The sequence below is a fragment of the Carlito syrichta genome, unplaced genomic scaffold, assembly GCF_000164805.1.
Source record: "Carlito syrichta isolate Samal-C Ts95f unplaced genomic scaffold, Tarsius_syrichta-2.0.1 Scaffold313344, whole genome shotgun sequence".
Taxonomy (NCBI): Eukaryota; Metazoa; Chordata; class Mammalia; order Primates; family Tarsiidae; genus Carlito; species Carlito syrichta.
Genome location: NW_007257440.1, coordinates 231,022 through 250,732, shown reverse-complemented (window position 1 = coordinate 250,732; position 19,711 = coordinate 231,022). Strand labels below are relative to the sequence as shown.

At 55.6% G+C, this 19,711-nt stretch overlaps 4 protein-coding genes across 4 annotated transcripts in view; 2 read left to right on the top strand and 2 right to left on the bottom strand.

Moving 5' to 3' along the window:
- The window catches only part of UNKL (unkempt family like zinc finger), a 46,102-nt gene extending 42,703 nt beyond the window's left edge, over positions 1-3,399 (top strand). Inside the window, exon 14 of the mRNA XM_021718710.1 lies at positions 547-3,399. Coding sequence (XP_021574385.1) covers positions 547-702 — 156 coding nt within the window. The 3' untranslated portion in view covers positions 703-3,399. The remainder of the gene's footprint in view (positions 1-546) is intronic.
- GNPTG (N-acetylglucosamine-1-phosphate transferase gamma subunit) lies at positions 3,256-14,538 on the bottom strand. The gene is made up of 11 exons (XM_008070300.1): positions 14,422-14,538; positions 14,267-14,324; positions 14,121-14,188; positions 4,833-4,887; positions 4,684-4,767; positions 4,491-4,584; positions 4,300-4,414; positions 4,140-4,222; positions 3,938-4,069; positions 3,775-3,856; positions 3,256-3,644 (listed from the first exon to the last, which is right to left on the bottom strand). The coding sequence occupies exons 1-11, from the start codon at positions 14,471-14,473 to the stop codon at positions 3,547-3,549; spliced, it is 921 nt and encodes a 306-aa protein (XP_008068491.1). The 5' UTR covers positions 14,474-14,538; the 3' UTR covers positions 3,256-3,546.
- A 64-nt stretch (positions 14,539-14,602) lies between these two features.
- Positions 14,603-16,945, top strand: TSR3 (TSR3, acp transferase ribosome maturation factor). Its single transcript, XM_008070299.2, has 6 exons — positions 14,603-14,737; positions 14,832-15,051; positions 15,362-15,555; positions 16,096-16,272; positions 16,399-16,462; positions 16,683-16,945. The coding sequence occupies exons 1-6, from the start codon at positions 14,626-14,628 to the stop codon at positions 16,852-16,854; spliced, it is 939 nt and encodes a 312-aa protein (XP_008068490.1). The 5' UTR covers positions 14,603-14,625; the 3' UTR covers positions 16,855-16,945.
- A 1,028-nt stretch (positions 16,946-17,973) lies between these two features.
- The window catches only part of BAIAP3 (BAI1 associated protein 3), an 8,719-nt gene continuing 6,981 nt past the window's right edge, over positions 17,974-19,711 (bottom strand). The window contains exons 22-29 of the mRNA XM_008070325.2: positions 19,616-19,695; positions 19,379-19,487; positions 19,037-19,108; positions 18,854-18,934; positions 18,664-18,784; positions 18,456-18,579; positions 18,177-18,382; positions 17,974-18,089 (exon numbers count right to left, since the gene is read on the bottom strand). Coding sequence (XP_008068516.1) covers positions 17,986-18,089; positions 18,177-18,382; positions 18,456-18,579; positions 18,664-18,784; positions 18,854-18,934; positions 19,037-19,108; positions 19,379-19,487; positions 19,616-19,695 — 897 coding nt within the window. The 3' untranslated portion in view covers positions 17,974-17,985. The remainder of the gene's footprint in view (positions 18,090-18,176; positions 18,383-18,455; positions 18,580-18,663; positions 18,785-18,853; positions 18,935-19,036; positions 19,109-19,378; positions 19,488-19,615; positions 19,696-19,711) is intronic.

The window sequence follows — 19,711 nt, the reverse complement described above, 5'->3', positions numbered from 1 at the left end:
GTTCACCCTTTCCCCGGGCTATGCCCTGGGGGGACAAGGCAGCTTGCCCTCCTGGTGCTTGATCATGCCTGGCTGCCTCTGGGCTCCTCTCTTTGGTGTCACGTAAAAGCTGTGCACTCTGCTCAGCCAGGAGCTCCTTCCTGGTGGGTCATCCCTGTGCTGGAACCTGGACATCTGGAAGCTTCTGGAGCCGGGCCGCTCACATACTTCCTCTTCTCTGTGAGGCCAAAGCTTGGCTTCAGCATGCGCCTCCCTCACTCGGCCTCCTAGGCTCTGGCGGCCATTTGTGGCTGTAGGGTCTCGGTTCTCACTTAGCCCACGTCCTGGTTGCCCAGCTGCCATGGGTCCAGGGCCCCTGGCCTGGCTGCCCTTCCTGCTGTGGCTGTGGTGGTTCAGCCCAAGGCTCCCACCCCTGTAGCTTCGCCCTATAGTGGCCCTGGCAGGTGTCTGCTGACCCTGCCACGGCAGCTGGTGGCCGTTCCTCCTGAGCTGTGCAAGGTCCTCCTGGCAGGGCTCCCTGACCTGCCGATGGTGTCTCGCCCACAGGTGATCTTCCAGCTCCGCACCAAGCAGTGTGTGGCCTGCCGGGAGCGTGCGCACAGCACCATCCTGCGACCCTGCCAGCACCGTGTCCTCTGTGAGCCATGTGCAGCTAGCGCACCCGAGTGCCCCTACTGTGAGGGCCAGCCCCTTCAGTGGTGACCGGAGGAGGGATGGCTGCCTCCCTGGGAGCACCTGGATCGGGGGCTGCAGTGCCCACATGATGTCACTCACTTCTGGTGCCACCGACATTGGGACCAAGGCCAGGCACTCACCAACTCTCCGCCCAGCAGCCTTGGTGTCACTTATTTTCAGCTATCTTGTCACACCGATGGTTTCAAGGTAGTCTCAGAACCTTAGAAGCAAACCCACAGAACTCCCTGCCCCCGTGCCTGTCCCGGAGGGGCTTACTGTCTCAGTGGCCTGAGCAGGCGCCGTGATGGCAGCGGCCTGTGGTCCTGACGTTGTGATGACCAGACCGTTGGGAGTCGGGGTCTTGGCAAAGCACTTTGTAAGCCGAGGAATTTAGTTAGACGTTACAGATTGCTCTAAGCTGCTTTGTAGGCTCACTTTTTTTTTTTTACCATGCGATAATATGAAGCTTTATATGTGTACTGTGAACTTAAAATATTTCTTATCGGTTTACTGTCATAGTATGGTAAATATTATTAGATTTCATACTCCGAAGCTAGTACTTACGAAATGAGCATTTATCTAGTAGTGAGAGAGGCCTAGGATTTTTACAGTTTTCCAATTAAGTGCAAATAGTATTTATAAACAGAGTGACTATTGAAAGATACTTAGATGTTTTTAACTTTATGAAAGGAACTCGTTTTCCTCAGCGTGTGCACGTGCACACATAACTGGAGCTTTGTGGTCCAGTGTCGTGGAGTGACATCCCGAGAGCGCTCCTGTGCACGTGTGTGACGCGTGTGCCTTGCAGAAGACGTGAGGGGCCATTCGTTTGGTTTTACTTTTTCCCTTGCAACTCCGAGGGACAACTTGATCCTAATGAGACTCGCCACGGGAGGGATCAGCTAGCAGAGGTTTTAAAGTACCTTTTCCAGAAGCCATCTTCTGGCTGCTGGGATCTATCACAGGAAATGGTGCTCTGCAACTTCCCAGAGGCCTCACCGGGCGTCCTGTCTCACACAGAGGGCCCTACACTGGGAGACCACTGCCTGCCCGGCACCCGCCGCCCCCATTCATGTGGGAGATGCTTGCACCATGGTGTCTTGCGGTGTCCAGGGTGACAGTTAGTGGGCCCTGTCCCCTAAGCTTAAGTCCACTCACTCATGTGGCAGCAAGATGACACAAGAAGACCCAGCCACAGCGCCTCAGTGGCCTGGAGCAGGTGGGGGGGCGTGGCCCCTGGGTCCGGCTCTGCTGTAGTCCCTCCGCCGCCAGCCCCTGGGGTGACAGCCTGGCCTCGGACCACAGTAGAAAGGTGACTGAGAATGTCTCAAGCAATGACTTGAACCTCCTCTGTCAGGATGGGGACTTCCCCCAGACCCTGGGGGGGAGGAGCAGACGTCTGTGCCCCCCAGACCTGGCTCTCCGGGGCAGCCCTGGGTGGCCCGAGGGTCCCTCCACGGGAGCGAGCAGAGACGTGTCTCCACCCATCCGTGGCTTTGCCAAAGACTTTTAATAGCATTTTTTTAAAGTGCAAAGTGTCTAGGTAAAAATTTTCATTGGTGACCAAATTAGAATGTATCTAATAGAGTAGGAGGCTTAAGAACATTTTCAAAAGACAAACAAATTGGAATAGTTCTGTTGCTTTAAAGGAAGTGGATCCGTGACATCCAGCTAGTTGGCTGCTAAGGAAACCCCTATATGGTTTCAGTGGCTCGGTTATGTTTTTAATGGTGGTGGTGATTTATCAGCTCCGTAGAAATGATGCATATTTTGTGCTGTTATCAATGTTTAAAATTCTTTATTTTTATTAATATTTATGCACTTGTTTCCCATGTCAGGCCTTTGGTCTCTCTTGGGATAACAGGACGATGTTTGTTATTGCTATCTAGCCTAGACATTTTCAAATTATCAACATTTAAGAACAATTAAGCTTTAGTCTGTCCATAAGCTATTCTGGTCAGTTCCTTCGGTGGAACCCGGCAGGTGCTCCTGATGTGCTCCAGGGCTCACGTCCTGGGGGTGGAGGCAGGGAGCCATGGTGGACTGCTGGGAGAAGGAGGTGCCACTCACGCCTCAGGACGGCACTGAGGCCAGGTGTGCGGTGAGAAGACCAAAGAGACGCCAGGAGTGAACTCCTGGGCCCAGTGCACCACTGGGGCTGCCCACTTTGGGGCCTCCCCACTCTGCCTCCAGGCTTTGGTTTTCTGAGGCCCAAGGCCTCAGGGACCAACCCCAGGTGGCCAGGGTCCACCACGGCAGAAGGTGCCAGAAGCGTGCTCTCCCACAGGCCTCACAGAGGCTGAATTGGACAGGCCCAACGGCTCAGGGCCAGTGTCCCCGTGTGGGGGGAGGAGGGGGCACTGGCTCAGGAAGCCACCTGGGCATTGCCTGGTGTCAAGTCTCAGTGGTGACATGACAGCATCATGGTGTCCGTGTACCAGCGTCAGCGGGGACCCTCGTTCCATGTGGACGCTTCAGGTGGATTAATTTTTGGAAGCCCCAGGTTGTATGTTTGAGTATTTAGATGAGAATGTGATTGGAATGGAGTTTCCTTTAACCCAGAAGGTAGTATTTATAATGTATAATCATCTACTCGTAGTGACTTGTTTAAAGTTGTTAACACCTGTTTAAATTTTTTTACACTATAGCATTTATGCAATGGTTTACAGAATTCATGGAATTATTTTTATCAGTATGAGAATTAATTAAAACCTTGAATCTTTATTCCGTCTGCATCTCTGGGTGCAGCCAAGCCTGGCCAGTGGTCCCTGAGTCCCAGCTTCTCTCCTGTAGTGTCTGTGCCCGCAGCCTTCAGGCTTTTGGCTCTGGCCTTCTCCTCGGCCTTCCTGCACCTGACACCCAGGGTCTGGGTCACAGGACATTCCCTCGCAGGCCCGGATTGCTGTGCAGCTGTGCCAGTGGCCCGGCTGTGGGTATCTTGAGTCCCCAGGGCTCGGAGCTGGGGGTTTCTGCCAAAACACCAGGTGGCAGGTCAGGACCTGGCCCTTGGGCAGCAGGCGTGCCAAGGTGGGGGGGCCCGACCCAACTCGCCCACAGGCCCTGCTTGGGGGATGCCAGGGGAGGTGCCGCCCAACTCACCCACGGGCCCTGCGTGGGGGATGCCATGCTGGGCCAGCAGGCCCCGGAGGCGCTTGACCTCCTTCAACAGCTCCTTTTGTGCCTGCAATAAAAGAGCTCCAGGGGACTGCTGGGCCCTCTGGGGGGAGGCTGTGTGTCCAGGGCCCTTCCCCCAATTCCTCACTTTTTTGCAGGTTTCCAGGGACTCAAGTGCCAGGCCGGGGGGCCCTCCTTCCTCCTGGGCAGGTGTGTCTTCTCTTGGGTCCTTTAAGTAGCCAGCGTCCTCAAAAAGCGCCCTCAGTAGCTTCTCATAGCCCTGAGAGTGGAGAAAGCAGAGGCAGTGGGGTTCCTGATGGCTGGCCTGGGCCACCGCCATGTGTTCTCACCTGGGGCGTGATGAGCTCTTCTGCCAGGTCCTGCGCCACCTGGTCCCACCGCTGCTGCAGGGCCTCCGGCAGGACGGGGTACACTGCAGACCAACCGAACAGGCCTTGGCTGAGCCTGTCCCCGCCCCCCACCCCACCCCACCCCCACCCCCAATCCTACCTAACAAGGAGTGCGGGTGGCAGACCAGGGGCGTCTCGAATGTCAGTGCATAGAGGCAGGTACTTGGCTCAGACACGTGGGCCAGCCGGTGGCTCCTGCCACAGGTGAGCTCGACCTGGGGAGGGAGCCTCAGTGGGTGGGGCTGGAGGGGGCATCCAGGCCCCTTCCCAGGCGCCACTCTCATGGCCCACCTTGCTCTGCCGGCTCCGGGAGCGGCAGGAGTCGCCGTCGCGCATCCACATGCCTGCGAAGGTGTTGTTGGTGATCTCCCACTCATGCCAGATGCTGGGGAACAGAATGCATGAGGCCGGGCGGGCGCCCCCACCCCTGCCCCTCCCCGTCCCCTCGCCGCTCCCACCCCCGCCTGCCCCAGCCACCACTCACCCGAGGATCCCGCTGTACGCGTTCCAGCGGAAAGTCTGCTCATGCTGGGTCACGTTGTGGAATGGACAGAACTCATACTTGTACCTGGGGGCACAGGGGGGTCAGGGGGTCCCGGGCTGCACCCCGCCCACGCCCCATCCCACACTCACGTGGATTCCACCAGGCTGAAGCACTTGCCAGAGAGTCCGAAGAGGTGTGTGGGCCCTGGTAGGGGACAGCACTTGAGTCGGGCATGGCCCATGGGAGAAGCACGCGCCTCGGAGCCAGGGCCACCCATCGGGAAGGCCAGGTGGGCTGACACTTAAGGGTGACGCACACATGCTTGAGGGGCGCCGCAGAGCGCCAGTCGGGAGTGCCGAGCTCACTCTACAGAAGCCAGCTGGGTGGACCCCCTGGCGGCAGACGTGGTCCAAGGGTCCAGCAGCCCTGGAAGCAGTGGATGGCAAGACACCCCCACGCTGGCCCCAGACCTCAGGAGGTCCGGGTACTGCCCACAGGAGATGCTGGCACCTGAGGAGATGCTGGAAGCGAAGATGCCTAAAGCAGCCATGGACAGACTTGGGAGCAGCAGGTGCAGGCACAGCCAGCCCATCGCGAGGGCTGCCCTGCACAGAGCAGTTAGCAATGGCTGGCAGAGGAGCCTGCTTCTAAAAGACTGGCTTTTAGCAAAAAGTCCCTAGGCAGCCGAAGAAACAGAAAAACATGGCCCATTCAAAGGAAAAGAACTGCTGGGCATGATGAAAAGTAGCCCCAGCTACTCAGCCTCAGGAGGCCAGGGTGGGAGGGCCACTTAAGTCCAGGAGTTGGAGACCAACCTGGGCAACACAGCAAGACCCTGACTCTAAAAAATGAAAATGCTTTAAAAAATGAAAAACACTGACAGGCCAGCTGAGAATCCTGCCTCCAGGAAAGCAGTCCTTCAAGTGTGAGGGCTGACACTCCTAGGCAGGCCAAAACTGAGGGAGCTCAAGGCCACAGGCCTGCCCGGGACAAACGCCAACATCTGACATTCTCTTAAGAGACCGAGATCTATACCACAGTAAATCCCTACCTCTGAACCTTCAAGTTGCAAGCTCTCAAAGATGTCAACGTGTGTCCCATGTCCAATCATGTGCCAGTTCATGGGTCTGGCACATGCTGTCATGTGTGTGTGTCCTCTACAAGGGGTTGTGATTTTGTGTACTTCACGGTGCTGTACAGTGTGCAGCAGTAGAGTATCTGTATATCAGGCTCAGGATGTCCGAAAGCAAGAGTAAAAGCAGCAGTGACACTGCTGGTATAGCTGATTGTCTTAGTTGGGTACTTAGGCTGACTTTGTTGGACTTATGAGATCTTGGGAACTCGTTCATATGTAGGGGACTTCCTGTACTGGTAAACACATGGCAAGCCACACAGCCAGAATTATTGTGTCTTTGATTTGTAAGTCTACCGAATTTAAAAGACAAATGTAGGCCCCAGTGCATGGTGGCTCACACCTGTCATCTCAGCACTTTGGGAGGCAGAAGGGGAGAAGAATGCCCAAACCCAGGGGTTCAAGACCAGCCTGGGCAACTTGGCAAGACCTCATCCCTACAATAAACCAAAAAATTAGCCAGGCGTGGTGGTGCATGCCTATAGTTCCAGCTACTCAAGAGGCAGAGGTGGAAGGAACACCTAACCCAGCTGGTCGAGGCTGCAGTAGCTGTGAGCATGCCACTGCACTCCAGCCTGGGTGGCAGTGAGATTCTAATTTAAAAAAAAGAAAAGATGAACAACTGTACACCAACAGTCGATGGCCCAATTGAAATGGACTGATTCCTAAAAAACACACAGCTTGCCAAGACAGAATCATAAGGAAGTGAAAAATCTGTAAGCACCTGCGACAGGCAAGGATTGAGTAATCAAACACCTCCCAGCAAGAGCATCAGGTGGATTCTACCAAGCATGCAGAGAACAAACACCAATCCTCAAAGCACTTCCAAAAAACAGAGGAGAGAACGGTTCCAAAAACATCCTGCAAGGCCCCAACTACTCCGACACCAAAGCCAGACAAAAGCACCCCAGGAGAAGGACTGACCAGCACCTCCGATCATCACTGACACAGGAATCCCCAGCAGAATACCAGCAAGCCAAGTGCTGCAGTACGGAAAGATTCCATGCCACAACCAGGAGATGTGTCTTTCTTGGAACGTAAGGATGTTTCTGCCCAAGGAAATCACTCGGTGTGACACATCCCACTCAAAGAATGGGAGAGGAGTCACCTAATTCATCTCCATTAATGCAGGAAAAAGCACCTGGCAACACCCTTTCGTGATACAAACACTCCACAAATTAGGACAGACAGGTACGAGTCCTGTCTGCTGAAGGGCATATGCAAACCCCACCGCTGATGTCCTGCTAGATGGTGATGTGAAAAACACCCCTTGAGACCAGGATGCTCTCAGCACGGCCACTCAACACTGCACTGCAGTCTCTGCCAGGGCAGTTACGCAAGACGAGGAAATAAAAGGCAGCCAAACCACAAGGAAAGAAGTGAAGCTGCCTGTTAGTCTAGGACATGATTTTATGCATAGAAAACCCTAAGGATTCTGAAAAACATTGTGAGAACTATTTAAAAAGTCAGCAAAGTTGCAGGATACAAAACTGATATTCAAAAATCAGTTGCATTTCTAAGCAATAGTGGTAGACAATATTAAGAAAGCAATTTCATTTACAATAGCATCAGAAAAAATAAAATGCATAGGAATAAACTTAACCAATGAAGCAAGAGACTCATGTTCTGAAAAATACAAAACAATGCTGAAAGAAATTAAAGATATAAATAAATGGGAAGCTGTTCCTTGTTTAGGGATTGAACGATTTAACATGGTTAAGATGTCGACTCTACCCAAAGCTGACCCGCAGACCTAAGGCACCCCCTTATCAAAACCCCAATGACTTTTTTTTGCAGAAATATTTTTTAAAACACACCCTAAAACACATATGGAATATCAAAGGACCCCAAATAACCAAAGCAATCTTGAAAAAGAACAGAGTTGAAGGACTCACACTTACTGATTTTAAAAATTACTTCAAAATTACAGTGATGAAGAAGGTGTGGTACTGACATGAAGACGGGCATGCAGAGAACTGGAACAGAAGAGGAAGCCCAGAAGTAAGCCTGGAGTATGCAGTGAAGTGACATGACAAGGTGCCAAGACTACTCGCTGCAGAAGGACAGGCTTTTCAACAAAGTGTTGGAAAACCGGATATCCACAGGCAAAATAATGAGGACCCCTCCCTTGCACCATACACAAGAACAAGCTCAAGCTGGACCAGAGACTGAACAGCAGAACCAAAGCTCCAAACTCTTGGAAGAAAACACAGGGAAAACTTCTCAACACTGGACCAGGCAACGATTGCTTGGATCCAACACCAAAAGCACAGGCGCCAACAGAAAAAATACAGATAGACTAGACTTAATCCAAATTTTAAAAGTATATATCAAGAGACACTATCAGAGAGTGAAGACAGCCCACAAAGAAACTGGTTGCAAATCACAATGGAGAAGGGATTGAGACCCCGAGTATATAAAGTATGCCCACAACCCAACAATAAAACAGCCCAAATTTACAATGGGCAAAGGAGATCAGGTGCAGTGGCTCACGTCTATAATCCCAGCATTTTGGAAGGCTGAGGTGGGAGGACTGCTTGAGGCCAGGAGACCAGCCTGGGCAACAGAGTGACACCTTGTCTCTTTAAAAATATATAAATAAGCCGGGTTTGGTGGCTCAGCCTGTAATCCCGCGCCTTTGGGAGGCTGAAGTGAGTGGATTGCCTGAGCCCGCGGGTTCGTGACCCGCCTGGGCAACTTGGTGAGACCTCATCTCTACAATAAATCAAAAATCAGCCAGGCGTGATAGCGCATGCCTGTAATTCTGGCTACTCGAAAAGGCTGAGGTGGAAGGATCTCCGGAGCCCAGCAGGTTGAGGCTGCGGTGGCTGGGAGTGGCCACTGCACTCCAGTCTGGGTGACAGAGTGAGACTCCAACTCAAAAAAAAAAAATATATATATATATATATAAATATATATAGGCTGGGTGCAGTGGCTCACACCTATAATCCTAGCACTTTGGGAGGCCGAGGTGAGAGGATTGCCTGAGCCCTCAGGTTTGAGACCAACCTGGGCAACTTGGTGAGGCCTGTTCTCTACAAGAAATAAATTTTTAAAAAAAATTAGCCAGGCATGGTGGCGTGTGCCTGTAGTTCCAGCTACTTGGAAGGTTAAGACAGAAGGATCACCTGAGCCCAGCAGGTTGAGGCTGTGGTGCAATGACCAGGAGCATAGCACTACACTCCAGCCTGGGTGACAGAGTGAGATTCCAACATACATACATACATAAAAATGGACAAAGAAACGAAAAGACATTTCTCGGCTGGGCTTGGTGGCTCAGCCTGTAATCCCAGCACTTTGAGAGGCCAAGGCAACTGGATTGCCTGCACCTGCGGGTTTGAGACCAGCCCGGGCAACGTCGTGAGATCTTGTCTCTACAATAAAAATAAATAAATAAATTAGCTGGGTGTGGTAGTGTGTACCTATAGTTCCTGCTACTTGGAAGGCTGAGGCAGAAGGATCACCAGAGCCCAGCAGGTCTACGCTGGGGTGGCGGCGAGTGTGCCACTGCATTCCAGCCTGGGCAACAGAGTGAGACTCCAACACACACACACAAAAAGACAAATACCCCATAAGTATATGGAAAGATGTGATGTCACTAACCATTAGGAAAACGCAAATCAAAACCATGACGAGATATCGCATCTCCCATTAGGATGGCTGTTGTCAAACCTGAAAATACCAAGAGGAGTGAGGACATGGGGAATTTGGAACCCCTGTGACCCCCTGGCGACCACGGTGGACCTCAAAAAGCAACACATATAATTCTCCAGGATGCAGCAAATCTCCCAGGAGTAGGACCTGACTTGACAAAGACAAGCATACCTATGCTCACAGCAGTGTCACTCCCAAGCACCAGAAGGCGGAGGCCGCGAAGTGTCCGGGAGCAGATGGCAGGGAGACAACGTGGCCACCATACAGTGGGCTGTTGCACAGCCATAAAAAGCAGCGAGGTCCATACAGTGCAACCGCATGATGCGAGCCAGGCACAAAAGGTCACATACCGTGGGTCCCTGTCGCAAGGTCCCCAGCACAGTCACTCTCGTGAGACAGGAAGCAAAGCGGCGGCTGCCTGAGGCAGGGGCACCAGCAGGGGTGGTCTCACAGGGGCAGTTTCAGTCTGTCATGAGGATGTTTTGCAGATGGTGGGTGAGGGCCGCACAGCAGTGTGGATGCCCCAGAATGCCTGTCATGGTTAGGACGCAAACCTTAGGTTTTTTACTGTGGTGAAGCTGCGTGCACGGAATGGGAGAGAGTGCAGCCAGGAGAGCCACGCACACAGCCAGCAAAGGAAGAGGGGACACATGGGCACACGTGCGTCCCACGGCCGCCAGCACCAGGCGCTGTGCAGAGGGTTTGGTCCACCTCGGTCTTTCTCGCCGCGGGTCAGACACAACCACCACGCCCAAATGCCCCCCTCTGGGTTCCCTGTTCACGTGCACAAGGACTCTCGATGCCCTCAGCTCCCAGCCCACAGCCCCCAACGCCACTCCCCCAGCTGCCTTGTATCCGAAGCCATGGCTCAAGACCCCATCAGCTGGGCCAAGCGCAGACCCTCACTTCCTCTTGGCCAGCTCCAGCCCCAGCTAGGCCTGGGGGCCACTTCCTCTAGTCCCATATCCCTTCTTGAGGGTGGTCCTCCTCCCAGCCCCTCCCCTGGCATCTGCTCCCTGGTCTGGCGCCGACTCCCTCCTGGTTTCCTCAACCCCCATCCCATCGAGAACTTGGCTGGGACCTCACCACTCACCTACCCAATGACAGGTCCTGAGCCTCTTGTGCCGGCTGTGACCCCTCCCAAGTGCCAGCACTCCCTCCTAAACTCAGTCCCGACCAAAACTAAACCCACAGCCCACACACTACAAACCCAGTTCAGCCCTGGGCTCACTCTCTTGGTGGGAGCCCCCCCTGCATGGCTCCTGCAGCCAAGGCCAGGCACCTTGCTCCTCCCTGACTCTCTGCCCAGATCGGGGAGAGTGCCCTCCTGGGTGGTGTGGTGACCACACCTGCCATGCCCCAACTGCATATCCACACCACAAGCAGGACACTGGTCCAGACCTGCCAATCTCTCCCCTCTCCTGTTAGGGGATGAGGCTCCCCCACTGATCTGGGGGACGAGGTCTTCAAGGAGCCCACAGCTGCCTGCTGGCGGGTCCGTCCTGACAAGCCTGCTCCCCTTTCTCCTCAGCCAGCTCATGCCAGGACTTCTAGAGTCCGAGGCGGCACTCACAACTCCCACGTGTTTCTGTCCCAGCCTATTTCTCTTTCTTCTCAGCTCTCAAAACACACAGCAGTCTCCCACAAGCAGGATGGGTGCTTGGTTCAGCACTGTATCGCCCAGTGAAATCTGCAGGGAAATCCACTCCAGAAATTTATGTGGAAGGAGGGCTACCTCAAAGAAAATAATGTTTAAAACATACACACCTGACCATAATTGTAGGAAAAAACTGGTCTGGAGAATGCAAAATGAAAACGCTGAGAAACTAGAAAAAAAAAAATACATGCAACTCACACCCACATGAAGAGGCAATATTCCTAATGTGTAGAACTCCCCGACATCAAGGAAACACCAAACCCAGCACATACATATTTACATGTGTCCAAAAGTAAAAAAAAAAGGGGGGGGGGGACACGAAATAAGTCCAGTCAGCTAGGAACAAAGCAAAACAAAAGGCTCACTGTGGACAGTAACGTCACCCGGAGTGCAAAGCGCCACCTCTAGTGACCCCAGAACGTGCACTCTGAAGCCTCTGTGGTGAGTTCTGAGACTGCTCTGCACATGCTCTGAAGATAGTAACTGAGTGAGAAGCCATATCAGCCCTCCACAGACGGCAGCCCTGAACACTCAGTGAGGCAGGAGCAGGCAGGGAGCTTTTTCTACAGCTGTTTCTACAGCTTTTTCCAGTGCCAGTGCCACCAGGAACAACCCAGTCTTCACAGCACTAGGAATCAGGATGGGGGGAGGTGGCTGCAACAGCAAGAAATGAAGGGGGAATTTTTTTTTTTAGAGAACAGCCACAGAGGGGGAGCCCCAAACGCTTCCCATCAGCTCTGGCACACACACACCTGCAGAAGAAGTGCTCACAGAAGGTTGGAAGAAAGTGCAGACACCTGGCTGCCCTCTGCCCCGCCCCGCCCCCCGCCAGCCTGCAGGGTCAGAGTGGGAGTCCTGCCAAGCTAACTCCTGAACAGACGATGCTCTTCAGAGGAAGACAACAGAACACAGAGCACCACACCACTCATCGTTGTCAAGAGCCTATTCCAAGGTTTTCAGACATGTGACGAGACACGCAAATGTGATCCACACCCGAGAGAAAAGCCAATCTGAAGAGGTGAAAGCATGCAGGGCTCTAAAGCAGCCTGTGGGCCACTTGGCTGACATGAGTCATGAAGCACTCTTGCCAAAATGCTGAACCTGATTCTGTACAAGCTTCCAGGCCTAATATCTCATTTATGGGACATACTGGGAAAAGGAACATGTCAAAGGACACCACGAAACAGACGCATCCAGGATGTTCAATATTCTGAAGGACGACTGGCCTGGGCACTTCCAAAAGTCAGTATCATGGAAATTAAAGGGGGGGGCAAGTGCTGTTCCAGATTAAAAGGCTAAACAGACAATATGCCAAACGCACATGTGAACCGGACCCTGGTCTGGAAGGAGTGGAGATCACTCCAAAAGGCATTCCTGACATGACTGGGGAAATCTGGATATGGAATGGTTAATTTTTTTTTTTTTTTTGAGTTGGAGTATCACTCTGTCGCTCAGGCTGGAGCACGATGGCACACTCCTAACTACCACAGCCTTGACCTACTGGACTCAGGCAATCCTTCCACCTCAGTCTTCCAAGTAGCTGGAACTACAGGCATGCGCCACCATGCCTGGCTAATTTTTTGATTTATTGTAGAAATGGGGTCTCGCCAAGTTGTCTGGTCTCAAACCTGTGGGCTCAGGCAATCCTCTCACTTTGGCCTCCCAAAGTGTTGGGATTTTAGGTGTGAGCCACCACACCCAGCCACAGGAATAGTTATTTTATAGAATTACTGCTAATTCGGGGGGCAGGGAGAGTAGACCCAGAACGTATTTAGGGACAAAGTGTCATGGCTTCTGCAATCTACTTCCAAATGGTTCCACAAAAGAAAAACTCACTGTTTTCAAAATAAAAACAGAGAGAGAAAAATAAAGCAATCATGGAAGAACGTTAACTGTTGTGTCAAGAGCATGCTGGTGTCCGCTGTCCCATTCTTCTGTTTTTTTCTATTGCGTGACAGCAACTTTAAATAGACTTGTTTACAATCAAAGTCCACGTAACAGCCTACAAACAAGGCACTATATTATCTGGCCCTTTTATCTGACCTCACCTACTACTCCCCAGCTCAGTACCCTCTGGCCCTGACTTCCTTGCTCAAGGCCTTTGGCCACTCACTTTGCTGGACCCATCTCCCCAGATGGCCACAGCTTTGCTCCCTATCCTCCTCCAGCTTTTGGGTGAAATGCTGCCTCTCTGACTTCCCCTGACCACCCTTTTAAAAACAGCAATCCCCAAAACAACGGACACTCACACAAACACACACCCTCCTTTCTCTGTTCCATATAGCACACAGCTTTTCACACACACACACACACACACACACACACACACACCCCTCTGCTCCACACAGCTACACAGTGTTTCTCATCACTGAGCATTCTACATATTTCACTTACATCTTTGTTCACTGTCTATTCCTCCACACTTCACCTCCCCTTTAGACAGCCAGGTCCACTAAGACAAAAAGCATTGGCATATTTTGTTCACTTCTGCAACCCCAGCGAAAAGAACGAAGACCTATATTCACCACCATGAAGCGTTCCAAGACATGGAGCGAGTGACAACGACAAATCAACCAAATATCTGTACAGTATTACTTTTTTTTTCTTTTAAAACAAGCACCACAAAAACCGTACGTTTACCATTTGCATACGTCCGCAAGAAAAGCATAAAAACGCGTTTGGGAAAAGTCATCAAATTACAGCGATTACCTCCAGAAAAGGAAACCAGAGACTAAGTCTAGAGATAACTGTTTTAACTCGGTACAAGAACGTTCTGGGATATCCTCTCGCAGTTAAACATTAATTTTAGAAAGCTGACAACCAATGCATGAGACTCCAGGCCACAGCTCTCAGGGTCCCTCCCTAATTCATTCTGCATCGTTACCGCTTTCTATGCCAACTAAAGAGTTTCCCGTCCCCCACCGTGGCGGGTACCAAGGGCGGCCCCTGGCTCCCCCCGCCAACCCGCGCGCGCGGCGAGAGCCCTGCACTCACCAGACACGGGCGAGGGCTCCCTCTTGGGCTGGAGGCGACTAGTCTGGGGCAAGAACGGGTTGTGCACCCTGCGGGAGGCGCAGAGTGAGCGGGGAACGGGCTGGGCCGCAACCCGGCCCAAGCTGCCCGCCTGCGAGACCCCTTACCCAAACGTGTTGGGCTCCTCCACCACCTTCATCTTCGCGGCACCTGCCGGCGCGGGCCCTATGGGGAGCGAGACCGTGAGCGGGTGGGACAGAAAGCCAGGGTGCGGGGAGCGCGTGGCTAGGGGTCCGGGTGCGCGGGCGGCCGGGCCACTCACCACGCGCCGCGAGCCCAAGGAGCAACAAGAACCGCCCCAGCTCCACCGCCATCGCACCGCCGCCGCCGCCAAGTCACGTGGGTACCGGGTCACGTGACGGTCGGGCCCGGAAGTGGTGTTTCTGCGCATGCGCAGTAGCCCGCATCTCCTGTCCGGTGGAGAAGGGGCAAGCCTGGGGAGGTTCGAGGCCCCCAGCACCCCGCCATGGGCCGCAGGAGGACGGCGCGCGGGCCGAGGGTGGAAGGTGGCCGCGCTCGGCACCTCCCGGGCCGTTCCCTGGAGGCTTTCGCTGAGGAGGTCGGCGCCGCGCTGCGCGGTGAGCGGGGAGCGAAGGTGACAGCGGAGCGGGGTCGGAGGCCCGGCCGACGATCCCGCGCTGAGCCCCGCTTTCCTGCTCTTTCCTGGCGCAGCGTCCGTGGAGCCAGAGGCGGCCGAGGGCGAGGGCAGCCCGCGCGCAGCAGCGCTGCCCTGCCCGCTGGCCATGTGGGAGCTGGGCCACTGCGACCCCCGGCGCTGCACGGGCCGCAAGCTGGCCCGCCTGGGCCTAGTGCGCTGCCTGCGCCTGGGCCACAGGTTCGGCGGCCTGGTGCTCAGCCCGGTAGGCGCCCAGTACGTGTCCCCCGCAGACAGGTAGGCGCGGGAGACTTGGGGAGGGGGCGTGGTGCCTGCCTTGTCTCCTCCTAATGTCCGGGACATCCCTCCTTTTCGGGGCTCCCCACGTGGGCAGGGAACGTGTTTGTCCTTGTCTAGTTTGTCCCATTGCCCAGCGCAGCGCCTAGGAGTAGGAGGGCTTAGGATAAATATTTGTGCAGTGAGTACGCGAGCACGCTCCAGGCACTCGGAGCAGCTGAGGGCCCTTTGGAGAGAACGGGATGAGAGTGAGGGGTGAGCCAGTCTCTAGGGACGTGATTCAGAAGGTACCCTTTGCTGTTCCTGGCAGACAGCTGGTGGCACAGTCTGGGGTCGCTGTCATCGACTGCTCCTGGGCCAGACTGGATGAGACGCCCTTCAGGAAGATGCGAGGGACCCACTCGCGGCTGCTCCCCTACCTGGTGGCCGCCAACCCTGTGAACTATGGCCGGCCCTGCAAACTTTCCTGTGTGGAAGCTTTTGCTGCCACCTTCTGCATCGTGGGTGAGTTTGGGGCACAATGCCAGCCCAGCCCAGTAGTCCACGTGTGCTCCTAGCATTGTGTTTTCTGTTAACAGACCCCAGGAGGAGTGTGAGGGACACGCAGGGAGAGAGGTGGTTTCAACCCTAATTGCCACTTAAAGTCTATTTTGCCATGTGGAGTTGTGGTGGAGGCAGAATGGAACAGCTGCCTACACGGCTGGCATGTGGGCATTGCTATCTTGGGCAGCGCTGTCCTGACAACCCTTCTCAACGGGTTTATGGTCCAGAAAGAGGCCTAAGTGGAGACCCATGAGACCTGCATACAGTCTTAGTGGTAACATTTGTGCTCCTTAGCAAAGGAGAGGGACTTGGTTAGCTGCAGTGGGAATTGAATAAAAGAAGTGGAGGCTAGGGGCAGCATGGGCTGTCAGGACTGAGCTGGGGCTTGGAGGGGACCCCACAGTTACCTGGGCCAGCACCACTAGCGAGCAGCCAGGTGGTCAGGATGCACTCTGGAGGGGGTCACCGACGTCTTTGGCTTTCCTGTTTCCTGCACCTCAGGCTTTTCAGACCTTGCTGTCATTCTGCTGCGGAAGTTTAAGTGGGGCAAGGGCTTCCTGGACCTGAACCGCCAGCTCCTGGACAAGTACGCGGCCTGTGGCAGCCCAGAGGACGTGCTGCGGACTGAGCAGGAATTCTTGGCCAGTGCCAAGGAGAACCCCCAGGAGGAAGAGATCGGTGAATCCTGACCCAGGCGGATGCTGGGACCCCCAGACCTGCTACCCACTTTTGAAAGGCTTGGGCATGGGGGCATGGGTCTGCTCTGAGCTCACTTAGGGTTCTCTCTGTTCTCTCTCTGTTCAGATCCCTTTGATGTGGATTCAGAGCGAGAGTTTGCAAACCCCAACAGGCCTGTGACCAGTGCCCGGTAGGTGCCCAGGCTTCCCTGCTCTGGGGTCACACAGACCCAAGGCTCTCCTTGGCCCTGGCCTGAGTTCTGACTAGAAAACGCCCCGTCGGGGGTTCGGCTGAGTATAGGAAGCAGGGACTTCGTCCCGGTCTGGGGGTTTTAGGCACAAGTGCAAGAGGGAAGGTCGCCTCAGGCTAGCTGGGGTGACACTGGCAGAGAGCATGCCCTTCTCCTCCAGGCTGCCCCCGGACACTGATGACAGTGATGAGTCTGAGGACCAAGGGCCTGATGCTGAGGATGACGGAGACAGCAGCAGCTGCTCCAAAGAGAAGGAGATGCAGGAACGAGAGGCTGAGGCCAGGGCCCCACCTGCAATTTGGAAAGGAATCAAGAAACGGCAGAGAGACTGAAGGTTGCAGACATGTATTTTGGAGGCTGGGTGGTGAGAAAACCTGGAGATGCGCGGGCACACTCGGGCCAGCAGGCCCTCCGGCAGGCCTGCCCTGCCTTGCTCCGAGCCTCGCTCCGGGCCTGTCAATGAAGCTACAGGAGCTGCCCCGGCCTGAGTCTGTTTCTTCCCATTGGTCCTGGGGGTGGGTGAGGGACTCTTGGCTTCTGGTGAGACAGACTCTGCCCAAAAGGGTCTGGGCCACAGGGCAGATGTCACGTGGTCACATACATGTGAGAGAGGACCGTCAACCAGTGCACAGAGCTCTGTACATTGACCACAAGCCCGGTGATGTCTTGGCCTCGGTGACCCCCTCCCCCTGGGGAACCTCTCCCAGGCCCAGGAGCCGAGGGGGACTGGAAACCTACACAGTTCCCAGCAGACCTCGCCTCCACATGCCCTCTGGGGGTGGGGGGGACCCTGTAGCCAGGAGTGGCTGTGCAACACAGTGGTGCTGTCTGCTTTGCCCTCAGCTGGGCACCCAGGCATGGGCTGTCCAACCCTAACCCCAGGCTTTCAGGCTTTCTGGCTTCGGGCCTGTTGAGGCCTTGCGTCCCCCCCCCCCCCGGAGAGACGGAAGATGGGGCTTCCTCTAGTGGGCTTCACTGCAACTCTGTGGACACTGGGGAGGGGCAGGTCTTGGGGGGGCTGCATGATTTACTGCAGGATGTTGAGCAGTGTCCCTGGCCTCCACCCACTGGTACGGACAGCACTCCCTCCGCTCCCCAAATGTGACCACCAACAATGTTTCTAGACATCGCCTGGAAAGCAAAGCCACCACCAGGCCCCTGAGATCAGCTGCCACCTGGCAGTCAGGCCCACTCTGGTCTACTTAGTGTTGGGGCCAGCTGCTGGCCAGGACCTGCCAGGTTGGCCACCCAGATTTGGGGTTGGGCTCACCAGGGTACAAGGTTCACAGCACATGCCAGAGGAATATGGCTGGGGTGGACGGAGATCACGGGGTCCAGCCACAGCACACACATCACACAGCAGGGAAGGGGCTGCCCTGGGCTCTGGCGACACACAGCTGGCCACAGGGAGCAGGAGGACACCATAGGGAACAGGGACTGGTGGGGCCAGCGGCCACAGGGGCTCAGGGGTCGGCCTCCATGCACTTCTCCAGCTCCTTGAGTTTCTTGACGAACTCCTGCGCCTCCTTGTTGGCACGGCCTTCCAGCATCCTTAGTGCAGACTTCACTGCGGGCGGGTGGGCAGGTGGGCAGGCAGGCGCGTGGCTTTGATGTCGGCCCTCGCCCTCCGCCCCACCCCTGCCCGCGTACTCACCCTGGGCTCTGGGCCGGCACAGGTGTAGGGTTACAGGCTGCCCAGCCCGTGTACCCCCTCCCACCTGGGGCCGTGCCACTCCGCTGATGCCACCCAGGCTGAGGGCCGCCTCCCCCGCAAAGTCATTGGTGGACAGCCAGTCGTGGTCCATGACTGTGAACAGCACACAGGCTGCACGGCGGCGGCAGGCCTCTGCAGGCACAGAGCTGTGGACAGAGGCTGGTCACCGTGTGCCCTGGTGGGCAGGTGGGCGTGGGTGGGTGTGGGGTGGGCACTTACAAGTAGAAGACCTCGTCATAGACAGGGTGCAGCGTCCGAGCCCTGACCTGCGTCCTCTGGCTGCGGACCAGCGGGAAGAGGTGTGGTGGACCCAGCTCCACGATCACAAAGGGGTCGCTCAGGCCTGGGGGCACAGCTGTGACTTGCCTGCCCCGCGGGCCTCAGCGCCGTGCCCCGCCACCACTGCCCTGCCAGCACTGCGCCTCACCGTTGGCATCCAGGGGCAACAGGTCGGCGGCGTGCAGCACCTCCACGGCCAGACGCTGCTCGGCAGCTTCGTAATGGCAGCGCACGCTCAGGCGTCCACAGCGGTTCTGTTCCAGGGGCCTCTGCAGAAAGGCCAGTGAGCAGGCGGGGTGGAAGCCTGGGGGTGAGGAAGGCTGCGCCCACGTGCCCACCTGCTTGAACTTGTCCAGGTAGAACTGCTCAATGCATTCACGCGCAGAGCACCTGTGCAGCCGCAGCTCCTCCTCCAGCCTCTGTGGGGGTGGGAGGGGCACCGCTGATGGTCAGCGCTGGCCCGTGTGAGGCCGCAGCTGGAACTTGGTCTCGTGTCCACCGGCCCCGCCCGCAGGCCTCACCTTGTAGCTCCCATCCCTCAGGCTCTCCAGGGGCAAGCCCTGGCCTTCTGCGTGGAAAACACCGACTAGGGCCTGGGACAAGGAGAGAGCAGAGGTGTCAAAGAACCTGGCCAGTTTAGGGCGGCGGTGGAGACACAGCAGAGGGGCCCACAGCAGAGCCGCGTCTCAACTGGGGGCGCCTCAGAGACCTCCAGTAAGTCTGGCACTTGCGGGCACCTGGGGCCGGGCAGCTGTCCTGGTGAGAAGAGTGCTGCCATCACAGACTGGGCACCCTGGCAGGGACAGACGGGTCAGGACAGCCTGAGCGCCAGCCCAGCAGGGGGCTCCTTCCCAGGGCCCTACCTCTAGCGTGAAGTGGAAACGGCCATAGAAGTCAGCAGAGACGTCCAGGTCAGCGCTTAGTGCCTGCAGGATGGCCTGAAGGAGCAGCTCCCAGAGGGCCTCCAGCACCCTGCGGGGGAGGGTCAGTGAGGCCGGGTGTCCACGCCCACCTGCCCCTTCTGCCAGCTCCTCCCTCCTCTGCCACCTCCTTGTCCTCTCCCCTCCCACCAGCTCCTCCCTCCTCTCCCCGCTGGGTACCTGCTCAGGTTTTCCTTCACCAGCAAAGTGTTCAACAGGGCCAGCTTCTCATCTAGGTACTTCATGAGCGGGGCCACAGCCTGCGGGGGGGGGGGC